This window comes from Chionomys nivalis, chromosome 9, assembly GCF_950005125.1.
Source record: "Chionomys nivalis chromosome 9, mChiNiv1.1, whole genome shotgun sequence".
NCBI lineage: Eukaryota > Metazoa > Chordata > Mammalia > Rodentia > Cricetidae > Chionomys > Chionomys nivalis.
The window spans coordinates 68,428,369-68,450,923 of record NC_080094.1 but is presented as its reverse complement, the minus strand read 5'-3'; the positions used below and the strand labels follow the sequence as shown (position 1 = coordinate 68,450,923).

Below are 22,555 nucleotides of genomic sequence, written 5' to 3'. Positions count from 1 at the left end.
CACCATCTGCCTCTTTTTCTTTATAAAACAGTATCTATTCTCTTATTTCATTCAACATTTTGTTTTAAAGTGTCATCTGTGTTACAGTCATCTTTATTCTTTTATATTAACCCTTTGCTGTGAATACCAATTCAGACGTTCTGCATTTAGCAACTGTTTGGTGTGTTTTTTCTTAGGCAATTTAAAAGCCATTGCAATGAACATTCGTCAAAAGTCCTGGTTACTGTCACCTTTTACAAAATATTTCAGATGGGCTAGAATGGTGGCCAAGGAGTTCAGAGCACTTACTACAGGGGACCTGATTTAGAATACCAGCAACCACATGGCAGTCAACTACCACTAGAGGACATCTAGTACTCTCTCCTGGCTTCTGTGTACATGTGGTGCACATACATAGGCTCAGGTACACTCTCATACACAAAGAATAAAAGCTATAATTAGCAAAATCATCTGTCTGGGATGGGTGTGGTGGTGCATGCCAATAATCCCAGCATTTGGGAGCCATCTCAGCAAGATCACTGAGTTTAAGACCAGCCTGATCTACATAGCAGTTCTAGGCCAAGAGGGACTACATAGTGAGATCCTGTCTCAAAAAATCACACATAAATAAAATAAAATTTATTACCAATAAATGATATGTTCATCTGGAATATAGTTATCATTACAAGATAATTACAGTGATACTTTAAAGGAATATGAGAAATTTGATCCATCTTGACAAAAACAGTTATGGAGTGATGGAAGGGAATGAAGTAAGTATAATTTGTTTTATTAAAGACCTTAAATGTATGCTGAGATGACCTATGGTTAGAGATTATTTAATATTGAATATATAGATAGATACAGAAATGTTAAGTGTATAAGTTTAGGTATGTTATTTGCTAAGTTTTCTAAGCATATCTTTATTTTGTCCTTTAGACTTAACCATTCTAGTATTTTCTTATGTGGCAATTTTGCTCCATTTTTTGGATTTAAGAGTATATCTGGAGAGAGAGCCAAGGGAAATGGACTTAGGTGACGAAGGGTCATTTTTTTGCAAAATAACTGCTTAAGGGAATAGAACTGTTTATCCACATTTGTTGATTGTGCTTCTTTTGTTGCTACTTTTTTTGTTACTTGTCTTTAAGGAGAATCTACTGTGTTATCAGAAAGAAATTTTTGGAGTAGAAAAACAAATGTACAGCTTTCCATGTTATTGACACTTATATTCATAAATATCTATTTATGAATATATAATTTCATGAAGCATTTGTAGATAATCCTAGTAACCTAAATTAGGTATAATTCCCTCTATTAAAGATTAGCATATTAAATTTTTAGTGGAAATTTTTTTAATGGAAAGAAAAATTAGATTTTAGCTTCTTGTCACCAAGGCAATGTATTAATGCTAGCAGCTCCAGTTAAAAATTTTAAGTATCTTCTAAATTATTTTAAGTAGGACCGCATGATTATCATTTGTGGTTAAGTTGTAAACATTTATGAGACTTCAATTATATTTTTTTCAAAATGTCACTATATGTTCTAATGTGTGCTATTTACATTACAGAATTATGTTTTTGAATACCCTGATTATTTTGCTTTTATTTTGTTAGTAATGTATATTAGTAAGTTAATTATTACTGTTTTACTTTTAAATTTCATAATGAGAATAATTTTCCATTTTAAGACATATTTTAAAATGCACTCTCATCACAATGCAGAAGTTAAAGAAAGGTGGGTGATTAGATTAGACCTGACTTCTCACTAAGCTTGGTTTTCACTTGTCAATTGCATTTTTTAGTTTAAAGTGTCAAATTAACTATTATTTTATTCTGTCTTTTATTTTAATTCATGCATTTAAAAGCTGATATTCAGATAAAAGATAATTTCAAAATAAAATCAATATATTACTTATGAGTGGAGCAACACATTAGCATTGGGTTCACAATAGATCATATCGCTTTTATTCCATCGTACAAGCTTAGCAGCACAAACAGAATAATCAACATATTATTTGGCTGTCATGTGCTGAACAGAAACCAGAGATCACAAGGAGGTTTTCCCTAGCTGTGGTGATGGCCTTTTTGTTCCAAGCCCCCATCTGGGAGGGCCATGGTGTGTTATCATATGGAACGCGGGCTTTTCTGTAATCTGCTTAGCTGCACTGCCGTTTGAATCTTCATTCCATGTTTGTGTAATTTATAATTTTAATGAGACCATGGCTCTTGTGGGCTTTGAAATATATTAAAAGCTCTTTTGTGCATATGCTTTTGTTCTTGCTTAATAGGCTCAGTGTATTTAAAACTGATGAATTTTTATTCATGAATTTGGATGTCTGGAGATTAACTTAAAATGAGTATCACTGCACTCATCTATTGCTGGTTAGAAAGGGGTTTTTGTTACTGTTTTTTTCATTTGCTTGTCTGTGTGTGTGTGTGTGTGTGTGTGTGCACCTATATGATACTTGTAACTGGAAAATGCTAAACTTAAATAATTTTAAGAGGGTAGAGAAAAATAGCATAGTTAAACCCTAAAGAATAGATTAAATTGTAACCATCTGATTTCATCAGTAGTGTTATATGTTAAATAAATATTGTAATGGAATAACTATTAAAAAGCAACTTTTAAGCAAGCTAGTACCTTAAATACTTTAATTTGCATCATATAGTTAAAATCACACTTGAATACTTGGTGGATATAGACTTTATATTTTAATCATATTATGGTTTGTCTGTAGTTGTTACAAATGAGTCATTCTCTCTTTTAGTTGTTAGGTATATGTTGCATATTTTCACTGTTTTTATGTGTTGTTTTTATGGAACCATTTTTAAGTGAAAGCTTAAAAACATTAATGGATATGATGAAAAGACATGGAAAAGCAGCTTACTAATAATTTATAAAATTAATCTCTGATGTTTCTAACATTGTGAAATATACTAAATGCTTTATTCTCTTCTACTTAAATATGTTGAAAAGTTTTGAATATAAACAATTTTATATTTATATAGAAAAAAAATTGTCCTTTATAAACCCAGACATGTTTTTAAGCTGCTCTCTATTGCATTCATGTGTAACAAACAGAAGTAGCTCAGGAGAGATGTATTTATTTTTAAATTTGCATTTGTATTGCAGTTCTACTTGAGAGGATGAAAAACTTCTGAAAAAAATTATACACATATGCTTGTATTTCCAGTAATTCTGTGGCTGAGTCAGGAGAATCACCATGAGTTTGAAGCCAGCTGATACCACATACTGAGACCCTGTCTCATTAATAAATAAACAGCCCAAACCAAACCTAGATTTACTATATTGAAGCATTTGTTTTCATCTTGACACATCATGATTCCTTTAATGTTTACAATGGCCAGTAGTTAGGGAAATCTCATCTTCTACCATTTCCTCTAAGCTAGAACATTCAATAGAGATTTGTATGACAAGTTCTTATGCTGTCTTCACTAAGATTATCTGTCAGTTTTGACACTGTTTTCCCTCAGTAGCTCTCTGCTCTAGTGCTACCTTGTACAATTTCATTTCGCTCAGGAACTGTCCTTGTTTGTTTTCAATTGCTCGGAGAAACACAATGACCAAAGCAGTTTGGGGAGGAAATGGTATTTCTAGCATTCTCATCCCCATCGTGGTCCATCGTTGACTATGGCAGGAACTCGGGCACAAGCACGCGCATTGGAAAATACTTTCTTGCTCGGGAAACATGGGTTGGTCAGTCTCTTTTCTTGATCTCCCATGACCACCTGCCACTTCTCACAAGGGGCTGAGCCCTTCCACATCGATCATTAATTTAAAAAAATACCCCCAAAGTTGTTCACAGGCCAATTTGATGGAAGTAGTTCTTCAATTGGGGTTCCCTCTTTCTAGGTAGCTCTAGTTGTGTCAAGTTGCCAAGAGCTAACCTACCCAGGAACAAGCTGTGAAAATGTGTGACTACCAACACAGTATTGTCCAGTGACAACTCAATGTGAACCGTGTAATGTTTTTCTTAACCAGCTATAACCAATAATTGCCTAACTATTCAACATGTATCAATAGAAAAATTTTAATTATTGTAGTTTTCCCACTATTTTTTCCTGTCTTCAGAATTCATTCTGTTGTATAGTGTATGTCAGTTTAAGCTGATCACATTTAAAGTACTCAACAGCCTCACGGGGGCCAGTGACCACTTTATTGAGTAGTGTAGAAATAAAAATCAACATACATAATCTTTGCATTCCTTGTTATTTTTCTAATGATATACTCAAGATATCTAAAGAATATTCATGTGCTCTAAAATTGAATTATGTTTGTTTACAGTTCTTCCAATAATACCACTTAACATAAAAATATCAGAATTATCTCACCTGACTCCTGAGTACTGACTAGGTAGCATATAGGTAGGCTTAAATATACAATGATATACAATAATGGCCAGTGTAATGAATGAGGAACGTTCTTCAGAAATTAAGGGTAAATGAAATTTAGCAAATAAGCCACTTTTCAAGTATACTTGAGTCAAGTTCTACAAGAATCACACAAGGAGCCTTAACACTTTTTAAAATAAATGTAACTCTTCCCTTTTATGCCCTTAGATTTTTCCAGATTGCCACTTGTGCCAATTGGCATGAAGCTTTCTTTTCTTATGTTTACTTGTGTGTGACCTCTTAGGAGAGGAAAGGTGACTTATGAAATAGTGTTTTCTAAATATCTCTAGAATTCTTTATATTGAAATGCTGTCTATGGTACTGTGAAGAGATTTATTTCAGTGGGACGTATTTTAAATATGTAATTAATGAATTATAAGACCCTGAATTACAATTAATATGAGGTGATTTAGCTATTTTACAGTGTGGCTATACAATGATTAGGGGTTTTTGCTTTAAAAAAATCCCAGTGTAAAGAAAGCTGATTGGTGGTAGCTCATGCCTTTAATCCCAGCACTCAGGAGGCAGAGACAGATGGATGGATCTCTTGAGTTTGAGGTCAGCCTGATCTACAGAGCAAGTTGCACGACAGCCAGGACAACCCGATCTCCAAAAACCAAATGAACAACAGAAAACAACATACCCACTTTATAACGAAATGTAGGCTTGAGTTGGAAGAACTTGAATCGAAGGAGTTACTCAGCACTTACTACCATGTAATGCTCTTGGCATAAGACCCAAATTTGATTCACAGCTCTCATGTCAGATGGTTCACAACCACCTGTAACTCCCGACTTCAGGAGTTCTCATGCCCTCTTTTGACTTCCATGTTCACTTGCACTCACACCTATACAGTCCTACATACACATAAATTAAAAATAATAAAAATAAATCTTAAAAATGTAGCCATTAGCATAAATAATTGACTAGAATATAGCTTTGAGATTATCATATATTCATGAGATCCCTAAATTTTTTCCACTTTCTGAACTTTGAATAATATGACTTAATATTCACACAGTTTAACTTTTATATAGATGTTAGCCAGTGCCTGTTGTACTCTTTGACACATTGAAATTTTATTGACTAGTCTCTGTGACTTTTGCATTTAAAGTGCTGACACAAAATGTTAAACCACTCTATAAACAATACCTCTAGTTTCTTGGAGATGATAAATCCATCCATTGATTTCTTAATTTTATTATGTACACAGTCGATTGTAATCCAAGATTACAGCAAACAAAACGTTAATTTTAAGACGTAATCTATGTACATTTCAATTACTGAGCATGATGTTACAGGAGCACAGAAGAAAAAGGAGTAACATTTGTGCTATCCTCACAGGAGCTGTCAATAAAAGATGTAATAGGGGATTTAGGACTCTGGAAATGGCCAACTAATTTATGTGAATCTATTTTATTTCAGCTAGAAAGACCGAGCTTTTTCACCGCGGTGCGTATTGTATAGCACAGGCTGTCTCTACAGAACCAGGCGGCTGCATATGGATAGTCCCTTGATATCATTCACTTGCTGTGTAATCTTATTATGCAAAGTTCTAATCTTCACCTAGAATGAATGCCTCTGGGTCAGAATATAGTCATATCAGGGTTTCTGAGGTCATGTTTTGTGATCCTTAGCTTATTCTTCTAAGTAGGACTGGGATTTAAAGGGTATTCCCCAGACACTAGCAGAGATAGACAGCAGACCCTGCTGCCTTTTTGGAAGACGAGACCAACATGAGGTCCCTGGTAGGATTAAAGTTGATTTGTAGCTGTAGGATTTTTTAACAGATGTATTATTGGACAGGGAATAGGGGGCCACCAGCACAGCAAAATTGAATCATGACTGGCATTCTCAGGGAGTTTGCTGCCTGCTAAAACAGCAGCTGCATGTGGATTTGACTTCTTTCAGGTGAAGCGACTTCCAGTCATTTGGAAAGGATGGGATGAAAAGGAACCTGGGTGATAATTTTGATGTCTGCAAGATTTAGTACCAGTGTAATGGGATTATCGGTAACACCTTCACTGCAGAAAAAGCCACCTGGCGTTATAACTGGCAGCAACTGAGAACTAATCCTTTCCCATCTCTTGGATGTCATTCATGAAGCTCAAAGCGATTTCTGCCCTGCTAACTGTGATTAATTTTATAAACAACAACAAAAAACCAGGTGATCAAGGCAAAGAATATATTTTTTATTGTAATATGTATAAGTAATGTGATTCATAAATTTTGTGGCATATACAAACTGAGTATCATGGTTCAAATTTATTAAACTGTTCAAATATAAAACTTGTTTGGTATGTCTTATTCTTTTTCCTAGTTGAGTAACCAAGTAATTGATGTTAGTAAAGATTTGCATATGAGATTAAATATTATATTCTTTTGTATATAAGACCATTATTGATAAAATAAAAATATTTATAGATATAGGAAATTGAAAATAATTTGTTTTGGCATATTTTTACCTGTTTTTGATTGTTTGAATTGCTGATGATGGTTTTTGGTGAATATTACATTTAGTAATTTAAAATATGTAATAAATATTTTTGATATTTAAACACCATTCACTCAGGCTGTTTTTGAAATGGCTTTGGGGGAGAGGCATGGTATCAACATGGCCAGGGCTGAGGATAGTTAGTGCAGTGCTGAGTGGCTGTGCTGGAGATGAGTGGTGCTCAGTCCAGCTCTCATTTGGAGTTATTTGCTCTGGAATCAGTTCAGTGGTTAATTTTTTTTAACATTTTATTTCTGTCCAAAACCTTATCAAATACTTTGTTTAGAGGTGTTAATTGTTTTAATATTCTTCTTTTATACTATTCAGAATAAACTGAGAGAAAATGAAGTGAAATTATCCCGTCAGTCACCCAAACAGTATGCACCATAACTGCCGAGACAAGAAAAGATAATTAGTGTTGTCAGTGTTATGATCTCAGAGTAGTTAATTTAAAAATATTTATTCAGAGGACTTGACTTGTATCTTATTGTGCTTCTTGATCTAGTAGCTTTACATTTCAAAAATAGATTATAAAAATGGTGGTCTAAATGTTTTTCAACTTTAAATTTTTAACTGAATATAGGTGATTAAAGTATTTTTGTGATATTATAAGAATAACTCACAGTCACTTTACAGATGCACCTATAGCATCTGATTGTACGCAGTACCTATATCTTCTATTTGGTCTTTACTGGAGAGCCGGCAGATGGAATGTAGGTATAAATAGTCTTCTGCCAGCTCTCCCTGCCAGGGTGTTACTCTTAACTGGATTTGGTGGAACCAGTGTCAAACTACTATATTGTAAGTGCGCTTTGTCATTTTACTCTATTTGAAACGAATAGGGGAGAAAGTGTAACAGTGTTTCTCCTGAGCAGTGTATTCACTATTTGAAAAACTATTTACTTAAAGTTTTATTATTAGGAAAAGCTACCCATGAAATACAGGGACTGAAATCTTTCTTTCCTCATCATGATATGACTTGTATTATTTAGTTAGATAGTTTACCACTTCAGGATAACTCTCTGTGATAGTTAATAATATTGTGTAATTGCTTTTTAAAGTATTATTTTTTTTTCAAGACAAACTGCCTGAAAGTTTGCTCTTAATCAGCACAGCAGGAATTTATACTTGAAGTTAAGCTATTTACTTAGTGGCTCTTCAGACTTAGTTTCCTAGGTGCCATTCATATTCTATTAGAATATTTTTTTCCTTAAGGTCCAAAATAAGTACATCTTAATTAAATTCAACATGAACATGTAAGGTCTTACCAGTGTTGTAAATTGTAAATTCTTCTGTGTGTGTGTGTGTATGTCGTTTAAATGTAATTTAGAAATCTTGGTAATTTAGGAATTTGATTCATCTTGGAAAGGTACATACTAATTTAATTTGCAGCATGGATGATACATAATAATGCCAGTAAGAGTTAAGGTATTTTGGAAGATAAAATAATGGGATAAAAGATAGGAAAAATGAGAAGTATATTGAAAGGGATGTTAGCTTTAACAAAACAGCAATGTGGGAATGATAGAAATTGCTGATTAAGACACAATCAACTTTTTTTTTGGAGGTTTACTGACTCAGAGACTCTGAAGAACCACTCTGTGCTGGGGTCTGGCAGCAGTGACAGCGGACTTGTAGTGCTAAATGTTATATCCTCCATTTCAATTAGTATCTGCTTGGCTTTAGATGCTTGGAACAATAGTATTTTTAGGGGAATGATTATGTGATTGAAAAGTGATTGAAATAGTTTGCTATAGATTTTATTATATATTCAAATTGATAAAAAAATGTATATAATTATCCCAAAGTTCACAGTTTAAAATTCAAATAGTTAAATCTTACTGTATTTCTGAAGATGTTGAACAGGCTTCTATGGCCTCAAATATCAGTACAAAGACCTTCTCTGGGTTTCCTTCCTAGGACTTCTTAAAACTTAAAATTCTGTCTCTTTGCTCCCAAGGATTCATTATTGGTACTATGACAAGAGCATGAGAATCTGAATTAGGTATTTTTGATTTTGTTTCCTTTCAGTTATGTGGATATTTTGATCCTGTAGTCGGAGTAAAACTTTGTTTACTGCTTTAAGACTGAGGATGATGCTGGAGTTTTTTCCTCTTGGAATAAAATAAAAAGGCTTAATAAAATCTTTATACATTATGGGATCAGAGTGCCCTGAATTTGCAGTTTGGGAGCATGGAAAGCAGCCTCTGGACAAATCTTACAGTAGATTTAGTATGTATAGATTTGATCAATTCATGAGCAGTCCTAAGGTGATTTTTATACAGCAGGAATTTGAATTACTTGTTGGAGAGGCTGCTGTGTGAGAGTGAGCAGCTTGCACTGTAGCAGGGGTGTGTCAATAAGCCTTTGTCTCTACTTTGTCACCATAGCCTCAATTTAGGATCGGAAGTAGACATATGTCTTACAGTTGCTTTATGTTCATATTCCCTATGGGAAATAGTGTTTTTTAATGTAATTTCATCTCAGATATGTCAAAATGAAAGTACATATATCATTATAATTGTTTTTGAAGAAAGGTTTCTTGTATTCCAGACTGACCTTAAATTACTTGTGTAGCTGAAGATGACGCTGAACTACTTACTGATCTGCTTACCTTCACTTCCCAGTCCACCACACCCTGCTCACATTTTGCTAATATTAGCATTTATATAAGTGACAATGAGTCCTCTTCTTGTAATCGGTGCAGTAATGATAACAAAATAATATTAATCATTTCCTTAGTTGTCTCCTTAAATGCCTGAAAACTGTAGTCTCAGTATTTGACACATGAAATTTTTTTCTCTATGTTTGAAACAAAATGCCTTCAAAAAATTCCATACCCAAGTCATCATTTGTGGACCATTTGTGGTTTAGGGAAGTCTGAAATCACCTAGTCTGTTTCAGCCATTGGAGCTAAATTGGGATTGTAGAGTTGGTGTCTACACCCCCAAACATCTAAGGATAGTGGGATCTCTTGAGTCTGGCGTGTGTGTTTCACTCTGTTCAGTTTTTCTTGTTGGTTTTACTGTCAAATCCAACTTCTCTTTTTTTCCATGTGACTCTTTACTCCCATGCATCTGTTTAACAGTTGCTAAAAACATTTCTTTCACTGAAGGTGAGAGATGGATAGCATAGGTGAAGCACTTAGGGCCAAAGAACTCTGATTGGTGAGCTGTTCTCAAACTTTCTGCCCCTTGGTTCCTTCATGTGTAAAGTGAGATGTACAAGTGTGGAGTGAGCTCGCCTCTGTAGAGCAATTACAACAGTGCCTGGCACACAGTGAACATTATACGTAAAGACTTGTTATTTGGTGCCTGACATATTCTCATATATATTAAAAGAAGCTATTATCAACTCTGTGCCCCAGCATACTTTCTGTTACAGATCTTCCTATCAGTAATGTAGACACCAGCCTTGCTTACTACTGACCAACATTACTTGAATTTTGCTATATTTCTAAGGAAGATCATTCTGTATATCTTGGTATATTAAGTAACAGTCACCATTTATGAATATTTTTAGTTTTTGTTATCTTTCCTACTAATTGTTTTGATAAAGTGTGTATGTTCTTTAAAGGACTTGATTCATTATGTTAATAACTTAGTTTTTAGAACATTTAATTATAATAGGGAAAATAAGATATCATCTTCTGTTTTCTAGGTAGAATTAGAATTTTGAAGCACTGTCTTGAAGACTCAAGACTGTAATTCTGGCTACTTGGGAAATAGAAGCAGGAAATTTATAGACGCAAGGCCTGCTTGGTCTACAAGGTAAGTCAGGCCAGCCTGCCTCAACAAGTTAGTGAGGAGATGCATCAAAGTAAAAGAAGTGATAGAAGCCGGGCGGTGGTGGCGCACGCCTTTAATCCCAGCACTCCGGAGGCAGAGGCAGGCGGATCTCTGTGAGTTCGAGGCCAGCCTGGTCTACAAGAGCTAGTTCCAGGACAGGAACCAAAAGCTGTTTCTCAGTGCTAGGTGTTTGCCTGGCGTGCTCAGCACCCGGGTTTCAGATTTGAATACTGAAGCTCTCGACCTCTGCTCTTAGCACAGCTAGGATATGGTGAGTTATATAACACGTGGCAGTGCGTGACTAGATGAGGAAGGTCAGCAAGGCTACAGGTGACCGTTAGCATCCTTGAGAATTTACAGCAGTGGCTTTCAAGTGTTCCTGTGCTTCAGAGTCACCTGGAGGACTTGTTAATGTCGAACACTGACTATATATCTTGGGTTTTCCCCAAGAATGTACATTTTTATTTCAAAAGATTGCCATTTGATGATGTTTTCTGCTTTTTGGAAATACAGTTGGATAATTTCTAGTTTAATGTGTTAGTATAGGTAGAGTGGACCTCTACAGATCTCCATCTAGCTCCACTTAGCTCATTACCAGGCCTATGATTTAAGCCTATAATTAAGCCTTGATTCTTCCTTTTCTTTTCCATTTATTTTGTCTTTCGAATTTGTCTCCATTGTCACCATCCTATTGCATATGCCAGTGCATTTTCCTGCCTTCCGCCCTATGCGCATTTCTGCTCTGATCCTCACTGCAGTCCTTTCTCACATCAGTGAGAACAGTTTGAAAAATTCTGTTTCAGAGCGATTGTAGTACTCTTTCTGCTTAAGACTGGTTAGTGGTTTCCTGTTACTCTTCAAATAAAATCCAAACCTTCTTAAAACTTTGGCTAACTTTTCTTGTCTCTTGTGTATCATTTTATATTTTTCATAGATCAGTTTCCTTTCAGTTTTGTCACACGTGCATAGCATTGTCTGCTTATAATTTTCTTACATTTTCTTTTGGAACCTAACATCAATGACCTTTCTCTTAGTGAAATCATTCCTGATATATCCAAAACAGATGAATCATTGTTTTTAATTATTTTATCATATTTTTTCAATATAGAAATCACTTGATATATTTATTCTTTAATTTGTTTCCTTTGTGTATATACAGTAGTTGCTCCAGTAAGCTATAAGCTTTATGCAGATGGAGACCGTGTTCACCATTGTATTCCTATGACTAAATGAACTTGGTCTATTATGCTTGAACCATAGCAGTAGTGTAATTAATATTTGTTGACTGAATTAATGAATGACTTGAAGACACTGTTGCCCAATTCACAGCTGTGTTTGGTAGCACATGCCTGTAATCTCAACAATTGGGAAGCTGAGGAAAGTGTATTACAAGTTCTTTGCTAGTCAAGGCTATAACGATCAAGACCCTGATAAAAGGCATTTTATTTTACAAAGGAAGTTGAAAAGACTGTACAGTACACATTCATATGTACATAGCCTGGATTTAGCAATAAACATTTTCTTTCCATAGTAACTTTTCCTTTTCCTGTATGTACATACGGCCTTAGTTAGGATTGCTATTGCTGTGATAAAACACTATGACAAGTTGGGGAGGGAAGGTTTATCAGCTTTCATTCCCACATCACAGTTCGTCCTCAAAGGAAGTCAGGATACGAACTCAAGCAGGCCAAGAACCTGGAGGCAAGAGCTGATGCAGAGGCCATGGAACATTAAGATTCAGAGAAGACACATGCTCTAGAAATAATGCTATTTTAAAAGTTTAAGATTATATTATGGGAATGCATGCCTGCAGAAGTGTGTGTGTGCACACGCGTGTTCTAGTGAGGGGGGTGATTAAATTGTATGTTAGTAATGGCTCTATATGATTTTGGTAGTTTCTGAAGTTACATTTTTAAAGATTTCAAGGAATGAGCGAGTTTTTGGTGTGCTCATTCTTATCTAAGGTGCTTTCTCCTTCCTAATGCGATTATAAGGTTGTTTTGAGATGCTGGTTATCTGCATCATGAACTCAGTCCCTTAAATGATGGTGACAGATGAAGATAACTGATGTGTGTCGGTGCATTCTGTGTATATGGAGACGTTTTACAGTAGAGCTCTTTCTGAATTGTTTTAAGAAATGCTGATCATGAAACTTTTTGAAATTCACCATCAGGCCAGTGGTGGCAGAGTCAACATTGAACTATGCTTCGTGGTCTTCTTGGAAAGGCCTTTCGACTTGCTGGCTATACCATTCAATATGGCTGTATAGCTCATTGTGCTTTTGAATACGTTGGTGGTGTTGTAATGGTAAGTTTCTATATTCAGGAATTTTATTTTAAAACACAAATTTTTTTTAACTGAACGAGACATGGATTTTTAAAAAAACTTTTGCTTGAAGTCATTTCATGAAAATTAAAACATAAAATCTTTCTAAATATTGGGATGTAAGAGAGGGTATGTTTGGAACTAGGCATAGTGGCACACCTGTAACCTGTAATCTGGAAGCTGAACTCCAGTGGACTGTGAGTTCAAGGATAGGCTGGGCTCCATACTGAGTTCCAAGTCCACCCTGGGACACATAATAGTACTCTGTCACAAGTATCCCCCACCCAGTCCATCCACAGCCGCAAAATACAACAAGAATGTCTCAAAACAATCAGGGCCAGTGAAATGGCTCAGTTGATAATGTGCTTGCTACCAAGTCTGATACCCAGGACCCGCATGGTGGAAAGAGAACTGATTCTCTGTGGCAAGTACAAACATATACACATATGCTCATGCATTTACGCAAACACACACACACGCACATGCACACACACACACAATATAAAAAAAAGCAAGCAAACAAGCAAAAACAGTATGTTTGTATCAGCACCAGAATAAAATGTAAGAGCCATTGCATCCTTACTTTTATGTTATATTTAGCAGGACACAGTCTCTTAATAACTGATTATAAGTAGTTATCATTTGAATGCTGTTTGTCTTTCTGTAATATGGTTAATTCTGTAAACTTATTACCTTACATAGTCTGTTGCACTTATGTGAGTAATTCATTCTACTCAAGAAGAAACCCCTATACTCAGAAAACTAACTCATTCCTGGTCCCACAGTTAGAGAGGTAGAATTTCAACACAAATTTTCTGATTCTAAAAACTACTCATAGCTATCATGTTTGTCATTAAAGTAAATGATTATTCTGCTACGATTAGTAACAAAATGTCAAATACTGGCTCTTTCCCTAAGCAATGCTTTTCTCAATATCACATCACAAATCTGAAAATTCAGAATTTTCAAATCTTTGTTAAGTGAGTGAAACGATATTTGACTGACTGGACAGCCAATGGGATTTTTTGGACTGTTGTTATTCTTTTATTTGTTCTATTGTAAAGGACTGGTAGTTATAATAACCCTTATTTGAGCTGAAGAGAAGAATGTAAGTGTATTTAGCTGACACTCCTTCCGTTAAGTCTTGACAATGACATTAGTACTTCTAGAAGTAGCACACCTTAACTTCATTGTTATTTATCATTTTATTTGAATGCTTATTGTTTTGCCTAAGTAGGAAGTTTTGAGTGAAAGGTTGTGTTTTCAGTTAGATGATAGAGTAGATGGAGACTGTTGTTTGTATGAAATGGAAATCAGTGTTTCAAAATTAGGCATATATCAAGATTGCTCTTTACAGGCAGACAGACCCAAATAGCTTTAGTGTACAGTTGAGAATGTCAGTTACAGCCCCGTCATACTGAGAAAGCATTTTCTTGGACAAGGAAGAAGGATATCAGTTCTCAGAAAACGAACAGGGTAATGTTGCTTTAAAAATTGCCACAACAGGCACTAAGTGATGTTTCAGAAAATCAAGGAAGTCCATCATTCATGCAACAAATATGTATCAAGCATTAACATTATTCTTCTTGAGAATGGAAACATAGATAGCTGGAAAACTGAGACAAGGTCCTTGTACTCCAGTGGAGTTTAGGGTGGCCAAAAATTGGAAAAAGAGATGTGTTACTTTGTGTGTACCTTACAAAGCAACATCAAACAACTATAATATGGTCTGTTTTCAGGAAGAATATTTACCCAATTTCCTTTTATGTTTACCCAAATGGTTTCTGTTAAATTTAAAGAGATTTGAATTCAGAAGATTGCCTTTCTTTTCAGTGTTCTGGACCATCAATGGAACCCACAATTCAAAATTCAGATATTGTCTTTGCAGAAAATCTTAGCCGACATTTTTATGCTATCCAAAGGTAAATTTCTATAATGAATGTAACTATAGTGTAAGATATATAAAGTATATTCTTCTGTAACTTCTAACTTTGTGTTTTAGATTTTTTAATAAGTAATAAGTAGACAAAAGACTTCAATGGAATATTTTCTCTATGTTTGAGAGCGTTTCAATAGTCAACACATATAGTGTCTGTGGTCACTGTGCCTCTTTCCTTATCATCCAGGACAGTCAGCAGTCCTTCTTAAATAGACATGAAAGCCTTGTTCTCTTTTAGGTTCCCGAAGTGTTTAAGTCTGGAGCAAGGGCCTTATGGCCTGTATTGCTACCACACTGGAGGTCTGGTTGTCTTGTACTTCCATTGATGACAGTCCTGTTTATTCTTTGTACTGAGACATGATAACTAGCCATTGATTTCTAGGTTATGGCTTGGTGTGTGCCTGGGATTGAATTTGGTCTGATGTGGTTCTCCAAATTAATTAATTAATTTTAAGTTGAATAATTTCTTGGCAAATACAGTTTGTTACTAAATTTTCCAGAACCCTATTCCAAGTAGTGGTTCAAAACCTTGTGCTGCTGTTTATCTCAAGAGACATTGTGAGTTTGAATTTCTTTTGAATAGATGTCAAATATTAGTAGCAGTTTATTTTCTAAACTGTACCTCTCTAAAAACTGTTAGAGAATTAGAAAACATCTGTATCAGCTTTTATCTCAGTAATCTACAAGTAATTCCCACTAGTGGTATTTGGTATAGAAAGGAGGGTTAGACACTCTTTTTTTTTTTTTTTTTTTTTTTGGTGGCCCATTTCCCATGTGGGAAAATGAAGAGCGGTATGGTCTGTTCTTTCCTTCGCTGCACTCTCACCCACCCTTGATGCTCCTCACAAAACTCTTAATCGAGCTGTCTGACCTGCTAGGGTCCCCAGGACCTAGGGTCCCTGGCAGTTCTTTTAGTCGTAATAACCTGAAGAAACATACTTGTAGATTTGGGATTGTAAATTAAAATTTACACAACGTTTACTTTTTGACTTTTACCAAAATAGCCTAGTGACTTACTGTCCCTGTAGCCTGAAGGCAAGCTGCTGCTGAGTGCCAGTGGCATGGTAACTCTTAAATGTCCTTAATGGTGTGCTGGACTGTCTGAGTAGATTTTGAATAAATAGCTCAGTGTTGTTTTATTGAAAATACTCTTAGCAATCAGGAAAGTAATATCAATAAATACATTTAGGAAGTTAAGGTTCTTTGACAATTTGCTTTTGTGCTCTGTTCACTCAGGAGTCTCAGTAGTATGTAGTGTGCCTTAGAATCTGGCACTCATGTGAAACATGGCAAAATCACTTCTAGAACCAAGATAGGCAGCTGACACTGACTACTGCTTTGAAAATATTACTCCCCTCATTCTGTTTGCTGCAGCTTAGGTCTGAGTCAGTGCAATGAATTTCTGACCCTTATTGATGGCTGCTTATGTAGAAATGGATACCAGACTTCTGTTTTCTGTAAGAATAGAAGTCTGCTCGTGTGTTATGTAAAGTACACAAGCCTCTTGTCCTTTACCTTCAGGGATTTCTTTTACTTGAGAAACTCAATCTCCCATTACTAAATCTTGCAACAAATAGCTAATGGGCATCTACTTTATAAGGTATGTCATAGATTTTAGCAGTGATACCATGAATGAGGCATTGGCATTTGAACAGCTCTCCTGATCTAGTAGGCAGAAAGGATGTTTATGACTATATATTTAATTTTAATAATTTGCTTTTGAAATTTTTGCGATAGAGTAGCCTATGCTAGCCCAAAGGTTACTATCTCATCCAGACTGGATTCACATTTGCAGTGATCCTCTTGCCTCAGCCTCCCATGTTCTGGGAGTCGCAAAGCATGGCATCAACAGTAGCTATAGTGGGAAAGGAAATTTTAAGTTCTGGTTCTGTTAGTTAGTAGATATTAAAAGTCCCTTTAAAGGAGGCAAGAGTTGAAAGAGTATCTAGTGAGGTGCAGACTTTGTTTTAAGGGTTATATTGACGGTTGTATCAAATAGCATAAGCACCTTTGAAAATGATTTCTTTCAAAGACACACTAGATCAGTTTTCAGAGCTTAAAAGTCTGCAAAGTTTTTCATGTGAACCGCTCTACTGACATTTAGAGAACTAAATGACTTGATAACATTGAGCTTTAGAAAGAGAGGCCTCATGGTGTGGTTGTTGTCAATACTATTTTCTCTGTTGTCTGTAAAATTCTATTAAAATAGTGACTTTCTTTAACATAAAAATCTGCCTATGAATTCCCCCTTGATTTTAGCTGTTAGGGAAAATTTTGTCTTACCTTCCCCTAAACCTAATTTTATTAATGGTAACTAATTAATTTCCTCTTTTGTCCTTTTCTGGTTGCTGGGGACCACACCTGGGGCCTCCTGTGTGCCTGACAAGCCACTCTACATTGAACAATATCCACCACTCTCTCATTTGGGGTGGGGGCTACCAAAATGCTTAGAAGTTGTTGAGCACTTGCAGTAGAGTGGCAATTATGCTTCTTTATTCTTTTTTCTATTTTAGTTTATTGTGACAAAGTCTTATCTTGTATCCCAAATTCACCTTCACCTTACTACATAGCCCAAGTTGGGCTTGAACATCCCTCAGCCTCCTAAATGCTGGCATAATAGGCATTTGCTTTGGCTAGCCCAATGATTAGGTTTTTGAATTATAAGCTTCCCTTTATTGCTATAGATTTTATGCCATTTTGACATTTGTATCTTTCATTATAAATGACATGAAAGTATTTAAATTATATCTGGAATCACATACAGTTAGTAAATATGTTAAATACTGAAAAATGTTAAACGATTCATATAGCAGAAAAAACATTACATTCTGTTTGGTTGGGATATTAGTCATCCACCCCTCGCCTCCCAACCCCATAGGTGTGATAGGTATGCAGGGATGGGTGTTTTGAAACATAGATTCACTGTGTAGCTCTGATTGACTTTGAATTTACTTTGTAGTTTATACCAGCCTCCAAATTATAGTTTTTCCCTTCTTGATTTTTGGAGTTACAGGCATACACCACCACGTTGGGAATAAAACCTTTATTCATTGATTTTGCTATCACCATGTAGAATATTCCTTCTTTCATGACTAAGGCCTTCTATAAGTAGGAAAACTAATATTTTATGTTTTTAACAACATATTCTATTTTATAGCTTTTAGTGTTTTATTTGGTTGTGTCCAATTTTCCCTCAAATGTAAGTCTATACTGTAAATTATGACTTAAATGAATTATATAGCTTACATAGTATTCCTTAATTTTGAATTTTTGAGAAACAGATGATGTTTCTTCAGTTTTAGTGCTCTAGAGTCAACTATTAATAGCTTTATTTGTAATTATTTGGACACAGAAATAACACATAGTGGTTATAATTCTGATGAGGTTATTAGAAATTATCAATAATTTTATATGGTATTTTTATGACTTCAATTGGCTTCTGACCCTAACTTCAATTTAATAGTTTTCAAACATGATTAATGTATGGCAGGGTCAATATATGTTAGGATAAAGTGTGTGTGTGTACTTCTTTAAGTTGCCTTATGAAATTATTAAAGCTGTCCTGCGTGTGCTTGGTAATAATACTGATACTTCTTTTCCTTTTTTCCCCTTTCAGAGGTGACATTGTAATTGCAAAAAGTCCAAGTGATCCAAAATCAAATATTTGTAAAAGAGTAATTGGTTTGGAAGGAGATAAAATCCTCACTACCAGTTCATCAGATATCTCTAAAAGCCGTAATTATGTAAGTAATATTTCAGTTATGTCATTCTTTGATATTATGGTGGATTAATATTAGCTGATTACACTGAGAAAACAAAACAATCTTGCAGAATTTGTATTTTGTTGGAGAGATGGTTCAGTGGTTAAGGACACATACTGTTGTTCAAGAGGACTCAAGTGTAAGCCCTATCACACAAATTAGGTGACACATAATTCCACTTCCAGCAGGATCCAACACCTTTGTCCTCTACAGACACAGACATTCACGTTTACAGTCACATACCCACACATATACACATAATTAAAAATAATAATTCTTTTATACATTTGTTTTAACATATATTAATTGTATAATTTACAGTGGGTTTCATTGTAATCTCTTCATACATGTATACAATACACTTTGATGATATTCATCCCCCATTACTCCTAATTTATCTTTTCCAGATTTTCCGACTAATTTGTCTTTTCTTGCCTTTGAGTTCCCCTTCTACTTTCTTGTTTGTTTTTGTTGTTTTGTTTTGTTTTTGTTGTTGGTAGTGGTGATCCAATGAATTTCATTATGGTTGCTTATAAGAGCATGGGTAGATGAGAAGTTATTTACTCCACCAGTGGCTACCACTAGAGAAAATGTTTCCTCCCCACTACCATTCCATGAACCATTAACTGCCAATATCTCTTCAGGCAGGATTGGGCATTATGAAATCCTCCCCACTTCATGACAGGGTATCTATCAGTAAATCCAATTTTGAGCAGGTCTCATCAGGTAATCATAACTTTCGTGAGTTCACAAGGGAATAGCCCTTGATACCCAGAAAAGTGTCCCATAGCACTCTACCCCATCCTCTGGCTCTCATGTTCTTGATGTCCTCTATTCCATGATGTTTCCCGAGTCTTGGAGGGGATGATGTAGATGTCTCGTTTATGGTTGACATTTAATGTTCACTTATTCTCAATGCTTTGACCAGCTGTGACTCTCTCCAGTATCTGGTCCTCACTAAGACAAAAAGCATCTCTAAGCAGAGCTGACCACATGATCAAAAGCAAGTTGGGAAGAAAGGGATTATTTCAGCTCACAACCCAGGACATCTCCATCACTGAGGGAAGTCAGGGCAGGACCTGAGTCAGGGAAGGAACATGAGGGAGCACTGCTTACTGACCTGCTCCTCATGACTTGCTCACCCTGCTTTCTTATTTAGGACTACCTGCCCAGGGTGGGCACTGCCCACAGTGAACTGGGCCCTCCCACAGCAGTCAGTCAATGAAATGCCCAGAAAACTTGCCTATAGAGTCTTACTGAGGTATTCTCTCTCAGTAGAGAGTCCTCCATCTTGTATTAGGTTGACATAAAACTAATCAACATGAGCATAGGCGTGATTATTTTGAAGACAAGCAAACAAAAATTTTAGAGGTAATTGTGATAGGCATATCATGTCCCTTTAGAGGACATTTTAGAGGTAACTGTGATAGGCATATCATGTCCCTTTAGAGGACATTTTAGAGGTAATTGTGATAGGCATATCATGTCCCTTTAGCACAGTAACAGCTGTAGTTTACTCCTATGACCTTTGAAGTCAAGGGCTTTTAGTCAGGTGGACAGCACCTGAAGTGAATTCTGTCCTGCAGAACAAACCTCAAATCCAGTTAGAAAGCACTTGGCTGCTTCCACACCAAACTTGCCATGAATATGCCAATGGGTACAATGCTTGGCCAGTCAGCATTGTGGGAAAAAGAAACTTTCTTTGTATCTTGAATTAAGAAAAAAATTTTCAACAAATAGAGTTTAAATATATCAAAAACATCATATTTCTTTCTAAATCCTATAGAATAACCTCAGTTTGAAGAGAAACTGTATATTTACGTAGTATTAAAGTGTCTTGTTTGAAGATACTCATTACATAAGAAATAGTAGTAATATATAGCAATATATGTCAAAAATCCTCATGAAGGAAACCTGTCAGATACCACCTTCACCACTGGTCAAGGTGAACCTTTGTCTGTATCAAGAAATACCAATATGATGTAGATCGAAATACAAAGAAGGGCACCTGACTCTTATGACACTCCTATCAAACAATAACAACAAAGCAACTTAATTCTAATCAAGAGAAAAATCAAAATGTGCATTGAGATCATTCAAGGATACTGCTGATTATGTATCAAAAATGTTATCACAGGTGTGGTTGCATGTGTACATGATCCCAGCACTGGAGAGGATGAACAGGAGGCTCTCCAGTCTGAGTTCTTTGTGTCCCTGAAACTTCATAGCAGGACCCTACCATACAGTAGTCAGAAGGGGTAACAGGAGGTCAAGGACATACAAAACGAAGAACAGCAGAATTACTCTCTTAGACAAGAGGGGCTGAGGAGACAGATGCCTAAAAGCAGCATAATGTCCTTTGTCTCCTGGGCAAATAGGCTGTCCAGGATGCCTTCAAGTTTCCAGTCCTGCTGACACAGGCTTTACAGGCATGGATTCTTGCTTTAGAAAGTTCTCTTGTTTGTCCGGGCAGTGATGGCGCACGCCTTTAATTGCAGCACTCGGGAGGCAGAGGCAGGCGGATCTCTGGGAATTCGAGGCCAGCCTGGTCTACAAGAGCTAGTTCCAGGATAGCTAGGACTATTACACAGAGAAACTCTGTTTTGGGGGGGAAAAAGAAAAGACAGTTCTTCCTTTTATTAATAAATAAAATGCAGCAAAATCAAATGAAGTCTTAGCTTAGTCTTTTTAATTCTTTAAAAATTTATAATAGAAATTGCATGCAATCAACTTCTTCCCACATAGTAAAGTGTAGAAGGTGTAGAATTGAAGAATAACAAGCAGATGTACTGTGTTAGTTCTTCCCCCAGTCATATGGTTGTAATCACACAGCTTCTGATAAAAGATGCGATGGCCCCATTTTTTACTCAGCATATACTCTGCTTTGATAACTAGAGCTTAATTTTCTACTTTAAATTTTGTATGTTCCTATCAAATTATACAATTGTCATGTCTATTCAAACCAGCCTTACATCTATTCATGCCTTATGTAAGCTGATAATTGAAGTTCATCTTCATCATTGTTTCTTCATCTTGAACCATGATAGCTTGATTACTCTATTGAGAGAACTTGCCCAATAGTCTGTTAGTCCATTGTTTATCATTGACAGTGGTGTCTGGCTCAGCCATGTAAAGAATTTTTGACATATATTGCTATAGACCTAGACACAGAGTAATCGTTAACTGATAGGGATGATGTGAAGATGATAGCCTGGTATCAGGTAATTCGTTTTTCTGCTGTGGCTTTCTTTATGAACATTGTATCCTTTTATTCTTCAAAATTGTCAATATGTCATATACTTTTATCCTCACATGTCTATTCTCACACCATGAGACATTCTAGTGATATCTGAGATGTTTTAGCAAAAGAATCTACTTCAGATCAGAAAGACTTTTGTCAAGAGACAGAACAAAAAAGGCATCCTTATTATGTTCATAAATACCTCAATTTATATATGCTGGTTTCTTTGTTAAAGTCACTAGAATATGAATATCAGGGCTAAAAGGTTTAGATCAAAATCCCTGTTCTGAGTAATCAGTGGAGACAACCAGAAAATTATAACCTGTGAAGTTTTTTAATATTCTGTTTAAGTAAAATGTTTATCAAATTTTTATATGTCCAATGAATGAACAAGTTAGAAGGCATTTTCCCCCAGGAGTGTTCCATTGACTTTGATGTTTCTAAGTGCAGGGCAGAAGGCTGAAATGCTGTAAGAACATTTGTTCTGTTCTTAGTATTGCTGAAGCTCTATAGAAGGACAAACTTATTTAGTCACTGCAATTGCAACCCAAGGAAGTAGGTAGTAGCAATATTCGTCTGATAGGAAAATTATGGCAATTAAATAGGTAGTAGCAGT

General features: G+C 35.6%; 1 protein-coding gene across 3 annotated transcripts in view; it reads left to right on the top strand.

Moving 5' to 3' along the window:
- Immp1l (inner mitochondrial membrane peptidase subunit 1) overlaps positions 1-22,555 on the top strand; it is a 64,386-nt gene that overhangs the window by 6,004 nt on the left and 35,827 nt on the right. For 2 of the 3 annotated variants that reach the window (XM_057781579.1, XM_057781581.1), the window contains exons 3-6: positions 10,546-10,655; positions 12,847-12,980; positions 14,832-14,920; positions 18,554-18,680. In XM_057781579.1, coding sequence (XP_057637562.1) covers positions 12,876-12,980; positions 14,832-14,920; positions 18,554-18,680 — 321 coding nt within the window. In that variant the 5' untranslated portion in view covers positions 10,546-10,655; positions 12,847-12,875. Of the gene's footprint in view, positions 1-10,545; positions 10,656-12,808; positions 12,981-14,831; positions 14,921-18,553; positions 18,681-22,555 lie in introns of all 3 variants that reach the window. The other variant, XM_057781580.1, reaches the window with a different exon arrangement.